At 32.5% G+C, this 13,226-nt stretch overlaps 3 protein-coding genes across 5 annotated transcripts in view; 2 read left to right on the forward strand and 1 right to left on the reverse strand.

Annotated features, from left to right (window-relative positions):
* LOC126772669 (tyrosine-protein kinase Fer) overlaps window positions 1-5,685 on the forward strand; it is a 37,995-nt gene extending 32,310 nt beyond the window's left edge. The window contains exons 8-14 of one of the 3 annotated variants that reach the window (XM_050493117.1): window positions 10-192; window positions 1,446-1,646; window positions 1,926-2,102; window positions 2,185-2,398; window positions 2,701-2,976; window positions 3,298-3,420; window positions 4,112-5,680. In XM_050493117.1, the coding sequence (XP_050349074.1) occupies window positions 10-192; window positions 1,446-1,646; window positions 1,926-2,102; window positions 2,185-2,398; window positions 2,701-2,976; window positions 3,298-3,420; window positions 4,112-4,248 (1,311 nt within the window). In that variant the 3' untranslated portion in view covers window positions 4,249-5,680. Of the gene's footprint in view, window positions 1-9; window positions 193-357; window positions 813-1,445; window positions 1,647-1,925; window positions 2,103-2,184; window positions 2,399-2,700; window positions 2,977-3,297; window positions 3,421-4,111 lie in introns of those variants that run through there. The other 2 variants (XM_050493119.1, XM_050493118.1) reach the window with 2 other exon arrangements.
* A 299-nt stretch (window positions 5,686-5,984) lies between these two features.
* On the reverse strand, window positions 5,985-11,226 carry LOC126772715 (translation initiation factor eIF-2B subunit alpha). Its single transcript, XM_050493243.1, has 7 exons — window positions 11,076-11,226; window positions 10,885-10,986; window positions 10,590-10,729; window positions 10,167-10,283; window positions 7,893-8,005; window positions 6,845-6,989; window positions 5,985-6,514 (listed from the first exon to the last, which is right to left on the reverse strand). The coding sequence occupies exons 1-7, from the start codon at window positions 11,086-11,088 to the stop codon at window positions 6,236-6,238; spliced, it is 909 nt and encodes a 302-aa protein (XP_050349200.1). The 5' UTR covers window positions 11,089-11,226; the 3' UTR covers window positions 5,985-6,235.
* A 563-nt stretch (window positions 11,227-11,789) lies between these two features.
* LOC126772678 (NADP-dependent malic enzyme-like) overlaps window positions 11,790-13,226 on the forward strand; it is a 34,330-nt gene continuing 32,893 nt past the window's right edge. Inside the window, exon 1 of the mRNA XM_050493129.1 lies at window positions 11,790-11,851. Within this exon, the coding sequence (XP_050349086.1) occupies window positions 11,805-11,851 (47 nt within the window). The 5' untranslated portion in view covers window positions 11,790-11,804. The remainder of the gene's footprint in view (window positions 11,852-13,226) is intronic.

A 13,226-nucleotide genomic window follows, 5' to 3' on the forward strand; every position in this document is an offset into this window, starting at 1 on the left:
AATCATCAGGATCGGTCGTCCCTCGGATCGAAAGCGTCGATGGACGCTCTGCGATTGCACCTCCACTCTATCATACCGCCGAAGCCGTTCTTCAGAATGTTTACACGTCCCTTCCGACGCAAGTCGGTCCCGTCCAGCCCCGCGTTACCGCCCAAGACATATAGGAGTAGCAGCGAGGGACCGTCGGATTCGGTAAAGCTCTTGTGGACACTTCGCAAACAGCGAGTGGTCCTAAAGCGACGTTTCCGCAAGCGCTTGGATGTCTATGTGCAATGTAGAGTTCGAAATGAAGTGTTTAAAAAGCGAAGAAAGATTCGCTGTACGTGCCCTAACCGTGTGGTGAGTGTCACTAATAAGACGCACGCATGATGTACGAACGATGCATGAAGAAAAAAGCACTGGAAGACTGAAAGCATTGTCGTACCCTTTCTGTTTAATTTTAGACATCGCAAACGACGCACCGCGCGAACTTCGCGCCGGAATACACTTTCGTATAAAATTAAAATAGCACCAGTTCACTCTAAAACTCAATTTCAAAATCAAGGTGACGCCGCTTGAGACGTTCCAGAAATGTTTCGCTGTTTACCCGACGCCCGCGTCGCGCGGGTTTGCGTCGAGTTGGTTCGGTTATTACCATATTTCCGCTGTAAAATTAAAAGTAAATCATGTAATGGTTCATTTTATGAAGCATCGGTTATCAAATAATGGATCCGTTCGCTATGTATATAACGAATGCAGACATATTGCCGCCCGTCGCGTTCCCTCGTCGAAAGAAAAGGTTGAAACAAATTCAGCTGGAACTCGAGAAAGATGTATGTTTTGCTTGGTGTTGTGATTTTAATATGAAAATGTTGCTTAATACTTTAGAGGCGTTTAATGAGCGTGTTATGTGCATGTATGTTCTTTTCTAACATTAATCGGTAATAACGTTTGCTTGTGTCGTTTTCACAGATATTAAACCTCCTTTATAGTTTCTTGCATCGGTGTATATGAATTTAATTCTATTTTTGATGTAATCGTTTTGAATATAAAATTTCACAGTACATAACCACGAGGTAAATATGCGCGGTACGATCAAGGTTTCTTATTTAAAATAAATTTTTAATTAAATTAATTTGTAAAAAAATAAGTATATTTTTATCTAATATGACAAATTATATGCATTAAAATGTAATAATATATAGTATAAGGATAATGAATTTAAAATGATGTCATATTTTTCTTAGAGTTGTTATATAAAGTTAGTACTTGCAGGAAACGGAATTGTAATTAATTAACATATTATCTAAGTATACGCGGTTCTCACGTTGGCTGTCGTTTAGTCAAATAAATAGAATCAATATTCATATGAATGATATAGCCATTGAATTAGCCTACGCATTAAAATGTGACACAAAATTTATAAATGTAACAGCCAGTCATCTTTTTTATTGAAATGTTAACAGGTTAGCGTGAGTGAGACAGAGCGATCATTAGTGGACCAAGAATGGTTCCACGGTGTACTGCCTCGGGAGGAAGTGGTTCGTTTGTTGAGAGCTGATGGGGACTACTTAGTCCGAGAAACAACTAGGAATCACGCAAGGCAACTAGTATTGTCTGTGTGTTGGGGACAACATAAACACTTTATCGTGCAGACCACACCAGAGGTGAGCAGAAAAACAAAAATGTTGTAATAAATAAAAACTGCGATAATTAAACTTGAATTGCTAAGCTTTCCCCGATAATAAATTTGGCGGTCGCTTTTTAAGCCCGCAATAAAAACATAGATTTTAAGTAAAAAATCGTGGTAATTTAACATTAAAATTATTTTTCGTAACTTTCAAAATATGCGCTCGTTTTCTTCGACGATTTTACAGGAGAAATACCACTTGTAGTATTTCGTCGGAGAAGCGCCATTCCGCTTTTCTGAATAATCGTTTCGGCAGGGCCACTACCGGTTCGAGGGCGCGGCGTTCCCGTCGGTGGGCGAGCTGATCGCGTGGCAGCGCGCGAGCGGCGTGCCCGTCACGGCGCGCTCGGGGGCGCTGCTGCGGCGCGCCGTGCCGCGCGAGACCTGGGAGCTCAACAACGACCACGTGCAGCTGCTGGACAAGATCGGCCGGGTTCGTGCCTTCTGACAATAGACTCCCGAACTACAGCCGTGAGTGAGCGAGAGTGAACCGTTAACGTTGTCTCTGATTCCAGGGTAACTTCGGCGACGTGTACAAAGCCCGATTGAAGACTACGGGTCAGGAGGTGGCCGTGAAGACGTGTCGAGTGGCTCTTCCCGAGGACCAGAAGCGAACCTTCCTGCAGGAGGGTCGCATCCTAAAGCAATACCAGCACCCGAACATTGTGAGACTCATCGGTATCGCAGTACAGAAGCAACCGATCATGATCGTCATGGAACTCGTCCCTGGTATGCTTTCGCTTTTATTTTATTATTATTCAAATTAATGGCTAATTATGATCATTTAAAAACACAGACAAGAAATTGATTTCTATTTTAAACTTGATCGTTATTGATTTAACTAAGATTAAATAATCTAAAATTTTGAAACTAACTAAAAATTATCATACAGATAATTTTGCCTTAGATAATTTACATTACATGATTGATATAATTTGTTTAAAGGAACATGGAATGTTCAGGAATAAATAACTGCTATAATAATCATTTTAAAATAAATATAAGATTTGTTATTAAGACACGGTTTTCAGGTGGCTCCCTGTTAACGTTCTTACGTACGAGAGCGTCGAACCTCAGTTCCCGAACGCTGTTAGCAATGTGTAGAGACGCAGCGGGCGGCATGCGGTATCTGGAGTCTAAGAATTGCATCCACCGTGACCTGGCCGCCAGGAACTGCCTTGTGGGAGACGACAACATCGTCAAGATATCGGACTTCGGCATGTCGAGGGAGGAGGAGGAATATATAGTGTCGGGTGGCATGAAGCAAATACCTATCAAGTGGACGGCTCCGGAGGCTCTGAATTTTGGTAAGTAAAAAGGTGACTCAATTAGTTGTGACTTTGATTTTAGATCATATAATATCAAGCATAATAGCTTAGACAAAAATATGTTTTCAAATGCCACTTTTGGGTTGCTATTTCTATTCTGCCCTGGTAACACAAGTCATTAAACAAGTTAAACCTTACAATTCTCAACCATCTAATTTCTTCTAAACTATTAACAATTTCGTCTTGATTCTTTTGGATGCAATCGAATTGAAATTACTTCTAAAAGCTCACTTAAGTAATGTAAATGTTGACCAAACAATTGCATACATGAAGTAAACATAAAGGCCGTGTTCCCTGCAGGCAAGTACACGTCGCTGTGTGACGTGTGGAGCTACGGCGTGCTCATGTGGGAGATCTTTTCGAAGGGAGACACGCCCTACGCCGGCATGAGCAACTCGCGCGCGCGGGAGAAGATCGACAACGGTATGCATTACAATATTTTTTATCAAAATTGCCAATTTCTTGTTTAAAAAACTGTACTTGTTTGAAACTGTTATAATATTTTGTTCTCAAATATTATGTGATAATCCAATGAGATACGAGATTTTCCAGTGAAGGTTAATTACTTTATCTATTAACTATATTTATTATTTGAACTTGTCGTATTGACGTCATATTATGTATGGGAGAGAAAAGTCGCAACTACAATTTAGTAATATTTCGAAACATTAATATTTTTAATACCCTTCTTTACTATTTTACTTCCACGAATGTTCCAATGAGGCTAACTTCAGCAACAGTCTGTTAATGTCCCACTTCTTGGCTAAGGCCTCCTCTCCCTTTTGAGGAGAAAATTTGGAGCTTATTCAAGCACGCTGCTCCAATGCGGGTTGGTAGAATACACATGTGGCAGGATTTCAATGAAATTAGACACATGCAGGTTCCTCACGATGTTTTCCTTCACCGTCAAGCACGAGATGAATTATAAACATAAATTAAGCACATGAAAATTCAGTGGTGCTTGCGGGTTTGAACCCACGATCATCGGTTAAGATTCACACGTTCGAACCACTAGGTCATCTCGGCTTTTTTTGGCTAACTTCAGACTAGAGAAATTAGATTGTGTTGTAAGTAGTAATATTATAATAATAAAGGAAACTATTGGAATGTTCAGGGTACCGCATGCCAGCTCCTGAGGGCTGTGCGGAGGACGTATACGCACTGATGTTGCGCTGCTGGGAGTACGAGCCTGACAAGAGACCGCATTTCCATCAGATATACACTATCATAGACAACATTTACAATAGGTAACGGTGAGTCTTATATCCACCAATGGCGTGAAGTTGTCTTTAAACTAAAATGATCTACTAATAGACAAATGTCCTTGAAGTAATCGATTTAATCTTAATAAATAAAGTAAAATATTACCCTAATTTTAAATTTATATGTACTCATTGTTCTAACGTTGCAGATGTAATGTTTTTTTTTGTTGTAAATGTAAATGACAAACGATCAAACGTAACGACAAAATAATTAAAAAAACTGAGACTTTATAATTTTCACGTAGTGTCAACTCCGTTTTATTTTTTTTGGCGAAAAAAATTAAACAACTTTTCAAGAACACAATGAAAACAAGTATAAACTATAAATAAAGCAGTATTTTTATTTGTCCTTCAATTCTTGAGAGAGAATTGTTGTGGACAGGCTTGCTACAATTCTTTATATAATTTGATTGTAAATATTTATCATTTTACCCAAACATCTATGATATGTCAGTATTGTTTTAATATGTAAGTTGTAAATTCTATAGAAATAATATTATTCAATAGAATGTAACTCAATTGTATTTGTAAGAATTGAAATGAAAACTGGCAACAATATTTTCTTTTAAGATAATTTTAATCAGCCATTTTGTATTATAGAGGAAAATGTTATGATCTTGCCGTAGACAGAGAAACTAAGTTACTTAGTACTCTTATCTTAAGTAACTTAGTTTCTCTGTCTACGGATCTTGCAGAATGTGTTGTAAAAGTTAGTGGTAATTTTTGTTGGAAGAAAAAAACTGCTTAATTTTATTTTGTTACTTTCCTCTAATTTTACTTGACTACTGTTGTTTTGTTTGAATCCATGTATTTTTAAACAAAGTTTGTTGCTTAATATGAAAACTGTATTTTGATGTCTTTTACAAAAATGTTGATCTCTAAAACAACTTTAGGGTTTGAGCGAACATGGATGGAATAGAATAATAGAAAAACAAGTCTTTATAAAACTCAACGCTTTATGTAATTAGGACTTAACATTATAATTGAGACGGTGAATTATATCTTTTATTGCCATTTGACTTCGTCCTGTATTATATTTAAGTTTTTATATTTATAGGTATGTTATTATATATTGCTTTATTAAAATTGTGCTATTTGTGTTTCAATAGCTGACCTTTTTATTCTACTACGTCACAGTTTAGACTTATTGTGAACTGTATGCATGTATTTTTGTATAATTAATAATATTTCAAAATACACAATTGTAAACCGAAAGTTTCCAAAGGTGCAAATTTTGATATGACATATTATTACAAAATCTTTTTACACATTTCATATGAATACTTTTAATGAATCGTGAATTTATTAATTTGGAAAAAAATATTGTGATAAACGATGTGCTTCCAATAAAATTTATAATATTTTTCTTGCCTAGTTGTATGTTATTAAAAAATAAATATTATATGTAACAAAACAATAACTCAAGTAGCTATTGAATGTTTAGTATTTTATTAAGTGATTATACAGGATTATTGTAAATATTTTCATATACTTATTACATTAATAAAAGTGCCAGATGAATTTGGATTTTTGTTTTTCTTTTTATGTCGACAAAGTCTATTTATTTATTTTTTTTATCATGTTATTTAGAAATTTATTGAATGCATAGTAATTAATATTATCTTTGCTAATTTTCTTAATCCACAATATATATATATTAAAACAATATATATACTTTTTAAATACACAATAATTTTCGAGATTTTTGTGTATTGTGAAATCGTATCTATTGAATTGCCTAAATGGTAATCTTGATATAAATCGTGGTTGGCGATCAATAAAAGAAAGAAGGTTGGAGTTGATTTCGTTATTCTGATACTGAGTGGTGCTTACCCGGATTTAAGCCTACGCGTTCAAAAATACCTTAAAATAATACTTGGGTAGATGATATTGTGGGTGAGTATAGTACCCTATAGGATATTAAACTACGTTGGAATGGAATTTCAAATAAAAATATTATAAATAATTACAATATATTACAAATACAATTTAATGAGTTCGTCACTGACAGCGGATGGTGTCAGTATACCCAAGTCAGTAAACAGTAGTGTTATGTACGCCGGCGGGGTGTAATCGACAAGGGGGTGTTGTTTCGATAAATTTCCAGAATTTAGAACACTGGATAAATATTTGAACTCATTTGGCACGTCCCGCTGGTTGAGAGGATATATCCTAGAGAACTTGAAACTCTCTGTGAGGACGTAGACAGGTTTCTTCAGTTCTAACGCTGACATAGCGAGACAGTATGTGCCGATCTGTAAACAAAAATAAATATTAAAAATAGGAATTAAGTACAATATAAGCATAAGTGTATTAATACTAAATATTAAACTAGCCATACTAAACTACTTATTTTTCAACTGAAGAACATTTGAGGTATTTATAAGTATATCGATAATTAAACGGATTTAATTAATTAGTAAATTATAAATTATATGGACCAGTTTACAAAATAACATTAAATTTGCTGACGTGTATACTTGAACTAATAACTTAAAAATCGTATTTATGTATCTTCAATGCAATTTTTAGCCAAAGTATTTTTTATATTGGTATTAATTAGGTTAAAAAATGCAATGGTTTACCTTATTAATAATCCCGCCGCTCTCCGTGACCCCCTCAGCCCCAATCATCACAATGTCCATTTGTTCCATGATATAGCCGACTGCTGAGTCCAGGATAAGTGTGGCTTCTATTCCTGCTGCTACTAGCTCCTTGTGCATTCGTACTCTGAGATAATAAATGTTTTCATATTTATTTTCATATTTTCATTGAGGATTTAATAAATATATGCAAATTATTACAAAAAATAATAATAATATATAATTTATATCTTATTATTTACAATTGAAATACTTGGACTTTTGTGTAACAGAAAAATAGCATTTCTAAAAGATATAACCATATATATATTCTTATTAACTCATACAAGATTGTAGAGGTGATAATAATAATAATGTCCTCCAGACCGATTTCGGCCACGGCGGCCAATCTCAAGAGAGATTAGCACTACGCAGGAGATATTATAGTGCACAAGTGTGTGCGCAAACACAGGTGCACTCTCTATTCCCTAACTCTCATAATCCGATGGGACGGCAATCCGACACGACCGGAAAGAGTTCAGGCGCAGGACAAACGGCTTTACGTGCTTTCCGAGGCACGGGAGTGTACACACTTCCAACTTCCACACTCCGGGCTGCTACTGAGAATTTTCTGACAGAAAAACCCAATAACTTTTTATTGGCCCGACCTGGGAATTGAACCCAGGACCTCCTGGTCTGCGGCCTTATATCAAGCCACTAGACCAACGAGGCAGTCAGTAGAGGTAGTACAGTAGTAAAAGAGCTTGGTGTTTGTATTAATTGATTTTGTACAGGATAAATAATTAATGTAATTCTTCTATGTAATATCTACACATATATGATTCATAAAAAATAATAACTACTACTGTCTCTTGCCAGTTCTTCTTGACTCGAGTCTACATTCTTATCTAATGTAAATATATCTTGTAAAATGACAATTCAAAATTATTTAGTCACAATTTGTAAAGTATAGTTACTTTTAATTTTGATTTGTATATTTTAATGTTTTCAATTTTATTGATGGCATAATATATTTTATCATTATTCTTACCCGCTGTTATCAGGACATGACATTGTGACAAATACTTGAAACCTTTTATTGGCTTTTGCTGCTTCTAACATAGCTTGAAGTACCACTCTTGATCGAGAATGTGTAAGAATTTTCTGGAAAGTAATAATAAATGTTTATAAAATAATATTAAAAAATTATATTAATTGAAGCACATTTCCTACTGTCCGGAAATTTATAAGTAAAATGCTGCATTTGGGTATTGCATAGTCAAAATGTTTATATGTGGTGCGCATTGTGGTTTCAGCACGAATGCCACACAATACGTGCAACATACATATAATATGCTTTGGGTAAAAAGTTCAGAGGTTGGGTTATATCACGTCATGGTGACGACAACTGGCGAGCTAAATTATGACATTGCTGGATTTTTTGTGGGGTTTTCCTTTCATCAAAGTCATCCAAAATAACTACTATAATAACTCAATTTAATGAAACTGCTGCAGATTGCGTTAATAAATAAAAATTATTAAATATTTATAAGAACCTTAATATTATGAATATACAAGAAAAAAAATATAAAACTTTTATTCAATCATCATTTACTAAATCCATATATTTTGGTGAGCATATGCATATTTTCTTGATCAAACTAACTTTATAATTTTTATTTAGGTGTCAAATGAAACAACTTAACTTATATTGTTTGGAACTCAGATGATTCAAACATGAATAGAACATGTTAACCTTAGTTTACTATCTTTTACTTTACTTTTACCACCACTTTATATTCTACCACCAAACAGCCATATTTAATATTTCTGCATTCTGTTTAGAAGGGTGAGTTACCCAGTATAACTACAGGCAAAAGGATATACCATAAAAGTTCCCAAGGTTTGTGGCATATCATTGGTAATGTAAAAAATGGTACGTATAAAGTCAATTCGGGGAAGACCGTCGGGCGGATAAGAAACGGCGAAAACGGTTTACTGTTCTAATATCTATAATTTTAAGCACATGGCGATAGTTAACACACAGACAAACAAAAACTTCATTTGAAATTTAGTTTGTCAGTTAACTTTCATCAACACGATACCACCTTGTTAAAAAAAATTACGCTGTGTGTGTTTGTGTGATGTTATTCGGATCTGTGCAGGTTAGCACATTAGTTAACAATTTCATAAAACAATTTCTTTATCTAATAATTATCTCAAAGTTGAATAAAACTCATATTTTAAGAAATTACTTCTCATGATACAATTATACCCTCTAAGTACATTAGTGGTTAATTCCGTCTAGTTGTTGGAGGCAAAGACCGGTATATGCCGATCTTCGCCGTATCCAGACACCGTTATTAACTGATGGCCAAACCCTATTGTACAATGATTGCCTTTATTTGACTTTAACTAACTAAATACCATTAGGTATTCAATTTATTTATTTAAATTTTCAAAATAAGGCCATGTGGTTTACTTGAAATAAAGGACGTTTTTATTTTTGTTTGGTTACTATTAAATTAATACTATTATGAATAAAATTAAATTTCCATTGATTAAATTTGAAAGTAAATGTAGTAAATATTATTTTCAGGTAATTAATATAGTTAGTCCACAATAGCAAAGTATAACAGAAAATCCAACAGAGGAACACTACTTTTTTGTGAATTGTGATGAGATTTCGATATACTTTTAAATTAATACATTATCTTTTTAAATCAAAGTATGAATGTTGTTTATTTTTTGTTTTTTTATTTGTTTGATTACTTATTGTTGTGTTAATTACTTAAGAAATATTAAAAGTTGATCTCATAAATAAACTTTTTAATTTTTGATTAATGAGTGTTTTTTACCTCTGAATGGCGATGTGTGCCGGATTTATCCAACAAACGCTTCATTTTGAGGTAAAAACATTTTGAACAAATTTTTAAATACGCACACAAAGATTATGCGTACAATCATGTAAGCTGTCTATTTATAGAATTTTTTTACATTATACGGTCCTATACGACGTGTCAGAAAAGTCCGTCAATTTGATTGTTTTTTAAAAGTTATGATTTTTGCATAAACAAATGATTTTTAAGGAATTTTGATTGTTTAATTTAATAGTCAACTAAATATTTAATCATACTGTAGTAAAATTTGTCTGAAATGTTGTAATGGTAGCCTATTATTATCAATAAAATAAGTTTTTAATAAAGTATGCCGGTCTTTGTCGAAGTGACCTTATCTTACAGTGCCAAAGTCTATAGGTGGTGATGACCATCAGGTGAAAAAAATTAATTTAATTATATACTAGTTTTTTAATTGATTAACTTACACAACCATCGCTTATAAATGGCAATGCCTGTTTGGCAACTTTTCCTCGGGCTTCTAATAATGTGTCTAAGAATATGCGGCCACGCTGCAGCATTATTTGTTCACATTCTTCAAATGACTGGAATGATGAGTATTTAATTAAATATTAAAATATGTAGATAAAATAAAAAAAAAAGATTATTTGTTAATGATATCTTATATATATATACTTTCAAGATGGATGGAAAGATGACAACGACTTTAGTCATGTTATTTAGTCTTGTATTAACTATGAATAAAAGTATAGTATAATTCATTGCTATTAATAATAAGAAACAATTTGCATTGAACGCAAATATAGTGAAACATAAGTATATTTTTTTTCATATAATATGAAATTATTTGTAATTTTCAAACATATTTCCTTAAACAACACAATAAATACCTTAACGTCAAGTTTAGCGAAGGTAATAAATCTCATGAACAGTTGACAACCTGAAGATATGGCAGTTACAGGCTGGTCACAATGGCGCATCGCATCCACGGCCAGCTGTAAGTTGAGATCCAATTCACGTACTGTAGCCACTGCAATGATATAATAGCAGTAATAAATACAGACCAACGACTTTAGTAACATTCTATGCAGAAAAATTATATTCCTTTATTAATTTTCTTATCTATTTACATAAGTAAATGACTCTGATTAGCAACATAAGGTAATATACTGAAAAAAGAAGTACCTTTATAATTTTCTATGACAGTCAATAAGGTTTTAATGGCTGCTACTCCAGCAGAAACATCTTCTTCTTCTCTTAGGATTTTAAGAAAAATATCTTGTACTTCTAAAACAAAACAAAAATAAGTTAAGTACGCATTCATTACACGTAAATATGAAAATAATATGAATTAAAATGTACACTAGGTTACTCACCTTCCTTCTTCATTTTGTAAATCTTCAGATACAATTCAAATTTAAGCTTATATTTCTCTTTTATCTAAAGTTTTTAACGTTTTTCATTATTATTTAAGTAGAAATAATGCTTGCAATTCTTATTTAAATTCAAATTCTAACCTCCAAGTATTAAACGTCAGCTATAATTGTCAATGAAAAATTGACAACTGACAAGTAACTTGTTTAGCAAATAAATTACAAAGCATAATGTAGATTATAGTCTTGTTGCTTTTAATATAATAAAAAATGATATCTCTTAAAATTTCGCTTTTATTAATTGTCTATTAGTTTCTTTATACATTATTCAATAAACAGCTAAATATAAAACCATGAAAAAACTAAAGTATAAGTAATGACATCTAGTAACGAGTAGAAATGATCATTCTTGAAATCTAATTTTTTCACAGTTGAATTTGTTTTTTTCAATCAAAATATGACCTAAAGCTATCTTTTTTAGGCGTTTGTTTCACCGAATGCAGACAATTGTAAAAAAAAAACTATGGAATATAATAGCGCGAAGGGAAGCTCACGGTCAGTGATTGTAGACTTACCTGCGGCGTTATGATTATAGTATTACGGGTTGTCGAGTAGTTAAGACGCGTTAAATTTGTAATACTTTTTCTTTAAGCAACTTTTTAATATCTCAATATTGTGCTGAAATTTGAAAGTGATAATACATTTTTAAGTTTAATTGATATACATACAGAGATGGGAAATTCTGCATCGCTGAAACTTAACGATAAAAGAAAATGGCAGTAAGTAATGATTGATGCAATTCAATAACAAATGATTACTAATTTTTACTAGAAATTGATATACTAAAATAAAATAAACTAGTAACATTAATTTTAAATAATATTTTTTATCTGTATCCAATAAACGGACATTAACGATAATTAATAGAATGCGCAACTTAAGTTTGAATAAATTTGAATCAGATAAACATAATAAGATGTCCTATCGTTGTATGTTTAAATTATCATGTTTCAGTTTGCATAATTACATATAGATAAAGGCTGTGTTCATAAATAAATTATAAGTAATACAAATAATATGTCTGTAACATGTCATAGTATCAGCATACCAATTTTAATGGCAAATTTTATAAATAGGGCAAAGTATTCACACACGTACACGAAACCATTAATTGTGCACCTTTCGCTGTTTGGCCAAGCACTGAGTGGCCACCGGTGTTGAAATTCAGCAGTATTGCGGATGTCAATATATATTATATAAAGAACCATTTCTTGTTATTTTACGATGCTGTATTTATTAATTATGTAATAAATAATATAAATTTAGATGACTATTGGCTTAACTACCATTTCGCCTATTTTACTCTTTTTTTTTAAAAAATCTCAAATTCTGCTCCTTGTATACGAAGATACATTGGAGCAGCCTGGCGGAGTAAAGTCCAAATAGATCTATTCCCTACGCGGAGAGGAACCCTTTGCCTCACAATTGGACATTTACAGGCTTTTACGATGAATAATAAATCAATATGTCTTGTTCATTAATGAACTACGCTCATTAATAAACAATGAATACCTAAGTATTGAAAATTTAACAGTTTTGACTAGTTACTAGTTTAATTTGTAAAGGCAATTACTTAGTCATATTTTTTATCATTCCCGATTATCTTTGTTTTATTTGGTGTTATAATCGTGATATCGGAAATGAGCAATCGATTGTGATTTTTAAATACAAAAATGATAAAAGAAATATATAATATATTTATAACAGTAATGAGGATTCTTTGTTTTAAACACACACACCGATTCCATCGCTCGTCATAATTTATATTGATAGGAAAATTTGAAAAAGGAATTACCTACTCTTGTTTTATAAACTCATGCAATGTTATTAAAACAAAGCTAGTATAATTTTAAAATGGAAATAGTAAATTATAGTGTTTTTTATAAAGTATATAAACTAAAACTAACTTAAAATTGTAATCAATGGAATTAAGTTCTGTTCTATTTCAAGGTAGACACGGTTAAGACAACCTTCTATTTATAATAAGTAGTAAATCAGTAAATTGAATTCTTTCAAAAAATATACTTATAATTCGAAAATAAATTGAGTTACCATGAATCAAAACCTAATGACATAGAAATAAACTTTTGAGAA

The sequence above is a fragment of the Nymphalis io genome, chromosome 13, assembly GCF_905147045.1.
Source record: "Nymphalis io chromosome 13, ilAglIoxx1.1, whole genome shotgun sequence".
Taxonomy (NCBI): Eukaryota; Metazoa; Arthropoda; class Insecta; order Lepidoptera; family Nymphalidae; genus Nymphalis; species Nymphalis io.

Excerpts from the sequence above, each read along its gene's own strand:
- LOC126772715 (XM_050493243.1), bottom strand. Across the intron at positions 8,006-10,166 it reads CATTTATAAGCGATGGTTGT|AAAATTCTTACACATTCTCG; the intron begins GTAAGTTAATCA and ends ATTACTTTCCAG. Across the intron at positions 6,990-7,892 it reads TCATGTCCTGATAACAGCGG|AGTACGAATGCACAAGGAGC; the intron begins GTAAGAATAATG and ends TTATTATCTCAG.